At 31.2% G+C, this 11,325-nt stretch overlaps 1 protein-coding gene across 1 annotated transcript; it reads right to left on the bottom strand.

Annotated features, from left to right (window-relative positions):
- Positions 1-6,093: 6,093 nt before the first annotated feature.
- Positions 6,094-8,275, bottom strand: LOC123907480 (protein MODIFYING WALL LIGNIN-2-like). Its single transcript, XM_045957781.1, has 3 exons — positions 7,856-8,275; positions 7,537-7,739; positions 6,094-6,699 (listed from the first exon to the last, which is right to left on the bottom strand). Exons 1-3 carry the CDS (start codon positions 7,970-7,972, stop codon positions 6,465-6,467), a joined length of 555 nt encoding a protein of 184 aa, XP_045813737.1. The 5' UTR covers positions 7,973-8,275; the 3' UTR covers positions 6,094-6,464.
- Positions 8,276-11,325: the final 3,050 nt, after the last annotated feature.

The raw sequence follows: 11,325 nt of genomic DNA on the forward strand, positions 1-11,325 counted from the left end.
TCAGACACAGGACAAATTATAATCGATAAAAAACTTAAAATAATTATCATATATACTAATTAAATCATACGCGGGACAAAATACAATATTGATTCAAATACGAAAAAAATTATTTATAAGTACAAAATATATACATTGGTAAAAAAATATACTTTCGCATACAGGATAAATTATAACTTATAAAAATCTTAAAATGGCTATTATATATACTAAATAAATCATTAAATATTAATGAAAATCTTCTGTTTTTTTTAAATGACTGTCATAATATAATATTTTATTTTCTTAATTTTAATTAACAAAATGTAACTTAAAAGCATTATCGGTGTAACGTTACTACCCGTGCGATAGCACGGGTCTATTACTAGTTTATGATATAAGCTAAGTTGAAATTAATTTTACTTAAAAATTAATTTTATTTAGTTTCTCATGAAAATACTATATATAATATTCGGAATTTAGCGCAAGTGGAAGTGTGTGAGAGTGAGAGTTGTAAATTACAGGTACCGCAGGTTTAAAAAAAAGTAATAACAAAATATCTCCTGAAGTATCAAGATCATTTTTTTTTTTAAACTTGGTATGCAGTCCTAAAATCGATTAATTTAAGGGGTCAACCCCACCGCCCACATGCGGGGTCCCATTTAAAGTTAAAGTTTTTTTTTATTCAATATGGACTTAGCCCATCGAAATTGACACCAAAGGGAATCGAACTTGAGACCTTGAGAGAAGTATACTTCAAGGGCCCAAACCAACATCACTAGACCAACTCCAAATGGGTTAGTATCAACATTGGTTGTGTTAGACTCCTATAACCTAATTAATGAACGAAATTTCAAATCCTAATTGAGAGAAGTGTCCATCACATTTAGAGTTTGATAGCGCTTACCTTTGTGGTGACGGGTATTTATAGAAAACAAAAAAAAACTTCTAAAGTGCACTTTGCATGGACTCATTTAGAGTTTGAGAGTGCTTTCTAATAGATATGATTTTTTTTTCATCCTGATTAGTACCTCCAGACTAAAAATATAAAACAAGGTAATTTTTATATTGAAAATATCATTTTTTATATTTTACAAATATTGATTACACAAATTTTAATATAACTTTACTATCTTGAGTTGGGGCACTAGATATATTTTTTTTATTAAAAAGCTCATATATATGAACTGAAGAATAATCCAAACAAGCCTATGATATGATGAGGAAGTGATGCTTCACAGCTGGTTAACCCAACTAGAGAAAATCAGCATTGAGGAGGAGGAGGAGGATCTTTGATGAATCGTTTTCTCCAAAGATGTCTAATTGGATTTGGATACAACCGCAACCTTTGATCCCTCATAATATATCCATCTACAACAGTACTACCACTAACTTAATTATTAGTAACTTTACGACAAGTAGTCATTTTCTTGTATATATCATCATAAATATCATGAACTTTTGAATTGACAAAAATCGCACCATCCACTTTAGTTGCCATTACAATAGTTTAGTAGAATATGAGGTAGCTAATATATGAGTAAGTTGGCCCGCATCATTTGGTCCAATATATTGTGAGGTTTAAACGTGAACATTAATGCAGTTCGTAAAAAGTTTATTTCTATTATATATTAATGATGAATTAGTTTAAGTGGTAAGAATTTCGGTCCTTTTTAAGTATGTGATTTGGGATCAGATTTCTGACTCATACGTATGAAGAAAATTTGGTTGAGAGGGTAGAACTCAATCTTGTGTGCCCATACAGGTTTCTCAATAGAGATTAATCATTGCTAACGACGGTAAAAACTTTGTATCAATATTATGATAACAAAAAAAAGTTGATTCATAAAGTTTCGATGAACATAGTTTAATTGATAAGAACATCACATTATATATGTAGAACCAAGTTTCAAACTCAATATTTTATATTTATTTGCTAATGAATTTCTAGCTCTAAACTATTTGACGATAAAAATTTGACTCATACATCTAAAAAATGAGAGTTTGTCGGAACAAATTTTATTGCATTCGGAGGCTTTTGGATTTCATATGCCTCAAATCATACGATTGTTAAGGGACTAAAGTCTAAAATTCGAATCAGGATCTCTCCATTTCTAAAAATAAATTAATAGTTTTATTTAGAGAGATCGACACAAAACAGTTAGACTCAATTAATAGTTATGAGACTCATTTGGTAGCAAAAACTACATTTTTTTGTGGTTATATATGTTTGATCTTCAAATGAAACTCTCCATTTCTTTTCAAAAATAGAGAGGATACTAACTCCTAAAATTTCAAACCAATAGACACAAGCTGCTTTGCTTATAAATACCCGAGTCTTTTCTTCAACATTCACCTTTCAAGTCTTGAATTAATCTCTCTAGTGACCCAATTATGAATACATTTACTCAAAGAATTCTCTTCCCCCAAATTTTCATTTTTGCCCTTGAATAATAACTTCATAACACGTTTTCTGAAAGAAAAAAATTGTCGTTAAAAATAATATTTGAACTCGAAAAGTGCTTTCCGAAATTTTTATTTAAGGATAAAAATGGAAATTTGAAGGGAAACAAAGAGCCATAGAGGGGGGTGGGGGATGGGGGATGGGGAAGATAATTTTTCCATGCATTCCCTTGTATGTTTGAGGGGGCTCTATTCAATTTATAGATTTTTTAATAGTTAGATTCGTATGGGCTTTCAAGTCATATTGAAACCTTATATCATGTTTGTTTTTTGAATTTTTCTTTTCCCATGTGTTTCTTTTCTATCCCATGTTTTTATATTTTTGCCTTTGTATAAAAACTTCGAATCATATTCTTTGAAGTTTTTTTGTTCAAATTGAGAAAAAATTCGGAAAACACATTCCGAAGATTTTTCCCAAGGCAAAATGAATTCGGAAAACGTATTCCAAAATATTTATTCATTATTCAAGGGCAAAAATTAAAATATAGGGACAGAAAAGAAACATGTGGTGGGAAGAAAAATTTTCTATATTTTTATTTTACCGTTTCATTTTCCACCCTACACATCTCGAACTTCCTAAAAATAACTTTTTTATAATGTGTTTGGATAATTTAGTCGCGTAATAAAAAGGTATTTTTGGGTTCTACACATGGATTTTTTACATTTTTTTTTTGGGGATTGGATTTCTTACAAATTTTGTACAATCGCATTTAGCCACATATTTAACCGTGACTAACTTGCAGAAAAAATAAACCGTGACTAACTTAATTGTGCCTATTCTCCCCCCACTTGTTACGCATAATAATCGTCCAAAATTTATAATCGGAAAAATGCAATCTAATGTTAAAGTATAAACATATACTCCCTCCGTCCCAAAAAGAATGACCCATTTTGAATATATGCACTATTCATATATATTGTTTTGACCATATTTTTTTACTAATAAATAAAAATAAATATTAACATATAAGATGTTGTTAGATTCGTCTCGATGAGTATTTTCAAAATATCAATTTTTTATAATTTTTACTATTATACAATTAAAGATATTAGTCGCCAAAGTTATGCATTGGCATGCGTGTTTCGGTCAACTGGGTCATTCTTTTTGGGACGGAGGGAGTAGTAAAGAGGAATTTTTGCTTTTTAGCACAATCTCACTCAACATGGAGTGTTAGTGGGCTAGTTGAGTGATCAAGGTTGGATGAAGCCTTGAAGGTATTTGGTCCCAAAGTTGGAACTATTGAATACTAAATCCCCTTTAGTTATACTTACAAAATTTGATCAACCCCCCTCATTTCTTTTCTACTCCCTGAATTTCTGTTTTTGTCTTGGGGTATTGCAGTTTATACGAACCGAAGGAATTTGACATGCTGATAAACTTCGGTAACCACTTACCAAAATTTGGGATATTTCGGTTCGCAGGTACCGAAACAATTATTTCGGTAAACTTCTGCCGAAAATGGCCTAATTCTAGCGACCCAATGAAATTTTCGATAACAGCGTACCGGAATCTAGGACATTTCGGTTCGCAGAACAAGCTAACGTTCGATTTCCATGTACCGAAAATGCTAATGTTCGGTTCGCAGTTACCGAAATGGTCTAATATTTGGCTTCGGTGAATATGATGGATAATTTTCGCAAGTGAACGAATTACCACGTAGTAATAAAAATATCGATCCACAGGGATTGTGTGATTAAACTAGTCGAATAGTGCTCATAGACATTATGCAAGAAATACACATAAATTGGGGGTATGTTGAGTGATGAATTGTTAGAAAACGTGCTTTGATATAATGGAAAAGCGAGGTAGAATCATCGGAATCGCCTAGTCTATAGCTAAACCACATGCAATCTACTATATCATAGGAATCTACTCAAGTGTTAACAACTAGATCGACAAATTAGTGAATCGCAATCTCTTGTCAAAATCCACTCTATTCGTTGTCGATACTTCCCCGATCTCTCGGGCGGAAGCTACCTACAACGAATGATATTAACGCGCGTCAATCGTTCGCTACACTCTATGCCTCAATCTCTCGACCGGAGACACTCGAGCGCTCAATGCAATTCAGTTCAGAAATTAAATCAATACTCTCGCACGTGACTTAACTCGAAATCATTACAACACTAATGAAGGATTATAAAGCATTATGCATCGAATTGCATTAAATCAACACTATGAAAAGAGTAGATTCTTACACATATAGCCGATTACAACTGATCTATCTACATCCTAGACTATCCTAGATCCTACCTCCAAAGAAGCTTAGCTCCTCATCTCCCTTTGTTCGCGTCCGAGCTTCAATGTCATGGCTTGTGAATCCATGCTATCGATGTGCTTGGAGCTATCCTCTGGAGTCTTGAATCCCAATCTTGAAGTTCCAAACCCAGAATGTAGATCAAATTTGCAGAATTTTCCAACCCGAAAACAGAATTATGCAGAAACCATATATACTAAACGCAACCACGCCGCGCGTGGTTGCAGACCCATCAGCTACGCCGCGCGTGATAACGGTATCACGCGGCGCGTGATCAAGTCAGAGAGCAATCTTCTTCTTCAACAAGGCTTCACGCCGCGCGTGGTCAGGTATCACGCCGCGCGTGATCAGAGTGAAAATCTTGGCTCCCTGTGAGCTCCATCACGCGGCGCGTGATGGGCTACGCCCCCAGCGTAGTGAAAAACATCCATTTCCTGCAATTTTTCCTGTTTTCTTGCAAAACAAGTAATCAAACTTATGGTTAGATTTCTCTTATATTTATTGCTAAAAACCTACTAAAATGCATCTAATGTTGCTAAAATAGGCCTGGATTAGAGAGTGTGACGATTCGTCATCAGAATATAAACCGAAATTTTTTGGCAAATTTTTTTCAAACTGCAAGGGGCAAAATGGAATTTTGGGGGGGTATAAAAGAAATGTGGGGGTCGGGAGAAAAATGATCACAAAATTTTAGCCTATCTATTTTACTCAATGTGAGACTTCTTTCTTCAACTTGCTAGACACAATAACTATTAAGATAAGAAATATTCTTACCAACTTGCATAAAATATACACAATATCAATAATCAATCAACATTTTGGTTATTGAAATTATAAAGGTTGGACAATTTAGTCCATAAATTTGTGTAACAATCAAGTTATGTTTTATATATTTGGGCTCATGAGCTGGTGTCTATATATATGTACAAAGCAATTTGTGCAAATTGTTGTGACAATGCCAAGTTAGTAGGTACCCTTTGTGCCAACAAAATTAGAGCATGATTGTAACCGTTTATTTTTAGCATAAAAATATAAGGCTTAATTAATAAAATGGTCCCTTAAAGATATTTTTGGTTTCAGATTGGTCCCTTAAAGAAAAAAAGGTCCAAATAGGTCCCTTAAAGAAAAAAAAGTCCGAATAGGTCCCTTAAAGACATCTCTGTTAATCAGTTTGGTCCCTAAAAAGAGGTCTAAATAGGACCAAACTGATTAACGGATATGTCTTTAAGGGACCTATTCGGACTTTTTTTTTCTTTAAGGGACCTATTTGGACCTTTTTTTCTTTAAGGGATCAATATGAAACCAAAAATGTCTTTAGGGACCATTTTACTAATTAAGCCAAAATATAAATATGACTAGTCCAAGTTCATAGAATCATTCCTTACGTGGCCTATGACTTGTAGGGATAGTTAAATTAAATAAAACAATCAATTCATGCTATTGGGCAAGTTGAAAATTAAATATTAAATATACAAAACAATTATTAATATATGCAGTTTGGATCTAAATTGGGTTCCTATATGAGGCAGTCACTGCCTCGTAGAGAATGTGTACAAATGAAGTCTCTCTTTTCTGTAAGTCCAAAAATAAAGTTATTCCTTAGGACAATAGATAAGCAAGTTAATGAAATTTAGTTGCCTTTGGCCCCTTCCTTAACTTAAAAAAAAAAAATCTTAAAAATTTTCCTTTGGATCCTTCCCCCTACAACTTGTAAGGCATCTTATTGTATGGTTTCCTAGAATAAATTCTATAATCTAATTTGTGTTACCCCATTTGCGCGTGTATTTTGGGATCTTGGTCTGCTTGATTGGTCTTTATCGTTAACAAAATCGAACCAACGACAGAGCCTAATGTAACTAGAATCAATACGGCAGAGCCTGCATAAGTCCCTCCTTTGACTAAGTAGCACTCACCATTCAACCAACCTGCCCCATAGGGTTGCCTTTTGTTCATGCTTGTTGCTACAATTAGTAAAATAAATGTAACTCCAAAGCCAAGCCTATCAAGTATGACCAATACCAATTTTAGATTAATACTCAACATATTTAAAAATCAAACTATACAAGATATTTAGCATATTACATAGGCAAATACATAATCGCCATTTAGACCAACATATAGTTGGTCACAACAGTAAGAAATTCAGACTCTTTAAGCAAATGATTATAGGTTTAATATCTAAATCTTATTTATAGAGAAAATCTGATAAACAAGGGTGGATATTTCATACCTATAACATTATTATAAAAAATGTCAATTGAACGGCTACATCTAGTTTGACTAATCGTTCAAGTAAACTATGATTTGAGTTCGAATCTAAACCTTAATTTCTTATTGATAGATTGTATGCAAATTTCATCGTAAACAATTAGTGGTTCTTTCTACATTACCCGGAGATTGTCTTAAAGTTTGAAATTGTTTGAAATTGTTTTCATACAAGGAAAACAATATCTTGATGTTTGAAGGACATACAATATCTAGAATTTGAGACACACCAACTGTTACTGTCCTATGTTAAATTTGTTTTTTTTTTTTTTCATTTAAAAATTATTCATCTTGCCAACCTGTGGCCAGTAAATAGCAAGCCACATGTCACCAATAGAATGCTATAGTTTTACTTCATCATCAAAACCAGTACACAAACCATAAGAAAAATAATAATAATTCAACTTTACAACTAGATATTGTATGGTGGTATGTCCCTTTTCTAAAAACTTGGTTGCATAATCAATCAATATATAATTAAGCAAGCATTTAGTTTCTTTCATAAGCCTAATTGTTGAATATGAAGTAACCATTATCAACAAATATAAAAAAAAAATGTTAGAAAACTTACCAAGAGATCAAAATTAGAAGCCTTGCAATGAAAGGTAACTTATATTGTGCATTTATTTTTCTTCTTGAGTAACAATTCTTGAATAATATAGAATTTCCAATGACTTGAGCCAAAATGAAACTAATCAAAGCTGCAATTCCCAATCCAAATGCTTGACTTGATGGCAAATAACATAATTTTCCATTCCATCTAAGATCTTCCTTCTACAAAGCAAAACAAAATTAAATAAAAATTCTTAATTTCAAAGACTAATAATAATAAATAAATAAATTCATGTAAAGAAAAACTCATTATATGCAATATTCAATATGGAAAGTACCTTATTTCTCTTAATTTCTGAGGCTATACATAAAGTGAATGAAACCAATCCAAGAAAAATAGAGATGATGGTGGAAAAGATGAATGCAAATTTGCATTTTGGAGGAGTTTCCATCATGTATTTTTGTGAAGAGAATATTTGAGAAGAGAGAATAAAAAGTATATTTTGGAAGGAAGTTACTCAAGAAACAAAAAGATGAGATGGTGTCTTGAAAGTGTTTTCCATTCTTTTGTTGTAGTTGTTGAAGCTTCCTTCCAAATTTGTCTATCATTGTTTTGAAGGAGATACCATTCCTAATTGCATGTATACTGTTTTTGGGAAAAACAAGTTATGAAAACTTTCTTCTTTTGATTTGATGCTAGCTAGCTAGTCAACCGCTTGATGTAAATGGATTATAATTACCAAAATACAGATAGATAGGTGACAAAAAATACACCTAATTAATATATAATAATACAATAATGTCACATAAAAGTAAAACAGAAACTAAACTATGCCTTATATTTGTGAATTGAATTAAAATAAGATGATTCAGATTTTAAGATAGTTTTTTTTTTTAATATAAAAGTCTGAAATAATATCTAAATCGTTCGATCAAGATCAGACTATCTATAATTTACTGGCTGTGTGACTGCATTATTTTTCGATTTTACAGAATCTGGGTTCTAGGGTCCATTATATTTAGAAATTAGGATTAGGAAATAAGTAATTTCATCAATTGTATAGTCAACATCATATAAAACTTCATATCTTGACAAAATAGGTTGACTATGTGGAAAATATCGATTCACCTAAAATTATGAAAACATATATATTCATATAGTAATTGATGTAATTAAAATGAATTAAGTTTTTTTTTTTTATGACAAATCGAATTCAAATTCTTCCAAATCATTCATCTTAAAAGGAGTTTATTAATTATTTGAACTCAATATATTAATCCGAATATTTTTCATTTTTATACAAATTAAGCAAAGATATATAAAAATCCGAGAGGAAAAAAAAAAAAGAAGAAAAAGTAAAGTGTATATAATTACTTGCGACCTTTACAGGTAGGCTTCTATTATATCGGTTCATGCGGTGAAGGTTCTCTTTGTACCACCACTTCTTTCTTATGACAAAGAAGAAGTTTCAACTTTGATTATCTCTTTGTTGATGTTGTTGTGTGGGGCCACATTGAATTGAACTGAAAAATATGATCTGAATCGGGTGCATTCAAAACATTTCTAGTATGGAAAAATATTTACCAGGAGATGTTAATTTCTTAAATGAATGAATCTCAATTATTTTGAAGGAATTAGTCTTTGCAGTTGCGTGTGGAAAATATTTTTGGTTTACCAAAAAAAATATAGAATCATGCTTATGATTAACTAAAAATAAAAATAAAAATTCATGCAGTTATGCAGCCAGACATCGGTACTCGTTTGATGCGCTAAACAATTAAAACCTCTTTGACTACAATATTTTTTAAATAACTAAACAAATTTTTTTTTAATGCTTTGTGGAATACCTCATTTAAACTCATTATCGTATGTTGGTGGTTGTGGAGTTTGAGAAACCTCACTCTCGTAAAGATGTAAAGTTTGGTCTTAAAACGATATGATTGATAAGTTGTTGGCACATTCGGAAGGAATCTTCTCTCATAAAGGGGTATCGGTTGATGTTTTCTTTGATAACGTCAAAACTCTTGTTTGGTAGTGGTTGAAGATTCGAAAGAAAAACTTTAGATTTGATTTAAATATGTGGTGGTGTTACGTCTTTAACTTACTCAAAATGTAATTTTTTTTTGACTTATTACTCAAAACGTAGTTTTTTTTGACAACCAGTAAACTATATCATTTCATTATTCAATAAAAGAGTAATACAAAGAGGTAAAGTCTCAAAAGTACAGCGACTAGGCCAAGAAATGGCCGCAATAGCAAGTATGTGAGCAACCATGTTCGTTTGCCGCTTAATAAACTTAACCTTGAAGTTTGGATTACATAACAGAATATTATTATTATTTTTGTTGACAAAAACAGAATATTATTAATATGGCCAATAATAGAACTAAACTCATAACTACCACCTCGTAAATGATAGATTGCGTCCATCACGCTTTTAGAATCCGTCTCAATAATAATATGAGATATACCTCTTTGTTCCAATACTCAAAATGTAGTTAAACACGCAAAATATAGACATTCTACATTGAAAATAACAAATATCTATATTTTCAAATAACTTTTTTACTATATTTGTTTTCTATTTTAAGTATTTTCCTAATAACAAAAGTGTTAGACCATCTCCAATAATAATAGTACATGTATTTCAATAAAAAGTGGGACCTATTAGGTACTTCTTCTATCCCACTTTATAAGCAAATAAAATCAATTTTTCTTGTCCTAAATTAAATGTCAAAAAAATTAACTTTTATCATTTTAAATTTTTTTATTTTTTCGATAATGTAGAGGGTCTAAGCCCGAAAAAGAAAAGATTACAACAAAATTAATCTAAGGGTATTTAATCCCATACTATCGAAATCAAATAAATCCTTAATATACGACGAACATGTCTCTCTCTTCTCTTCTCCACAATCAATAATATTTTTTCTTTTACATTTTTTCATGAAACTTATTTCAAATAAAACACAAAAAATCTTAAGTCAAATTATCAAATTTTACTTTTTCTTAACAAAGGAACGAAGTACAACCATTAGAGCAAAACATATTTGAGTACATAATAGGTAACACTCTTATATAAACACTCTTTTCATTAAAATATATTTTTGTGCGACCATTTTATAAAAATGTATAATTATTGATGAGATTTAGAGTTATAGTGAGATCTATTTAAATTTTTTTAAGAGAGTGTTTAGTTGAAGTGATTTCGTGTTTATTATATACTATTATTACAAAATTATAAAAGAATAGTGCATAGACATTAAACCAATTAATTACTCAAAAAACTAAGACATTGGATTCATGTCACTAATGAGTTTTTGTTGTTCGAGAGAACCCGAATTCGATTTCTGCTGAAACAATTCCTAGGCCAGACTTGACCAAACTCGAGTGCTGCACATTGCGGATGCTCCTACCTTTGCTAATTGAAAATGTCATTACCGTCTTCTGATTTTCAGGTTCTTTCTTTCTCATTTCCTCAAAGATTCACTCTTTAATGTATCAGATTCGATTCTATTAAATAACCATATTGTATAATTTGTAAGTTCCATTTCAATTTGACTTGGATTTGTTTATTTCTACAAAACCCAATTCCCAATTTGATTTGCTTCAGAATACTTTAGATTCTCAATGCTTAAAAATTGTTGCTTTCTATGCTTTTAATAATTTTTTAGTTTAATATTTTACATAGCTTGCAAATGGGTGCTTGAAGAATAAATAATCTATTGGTTTCTTTTTCAGGGTCATGTTGTTCCATTGTTCTTCCACTAAGAATGTTTTCAATAATAAAGAAAATGAACTAAAAATGTT

Source organism: Trifolium pratense, linkage group LG2 (genome assembly GCF_020283565.1).
Source record: "Trifolium pratense cultivar HEN17-A07 linkage group LG2, ARS_RC_1.1, whole genome shotgun sequence".
Lineage (NCBI taxonomy): Eukaryota > Viridiplantae > Streptophyta > Magnoliopsida > Fabales > Fabaceae > Trifolium > Trifolium pratense.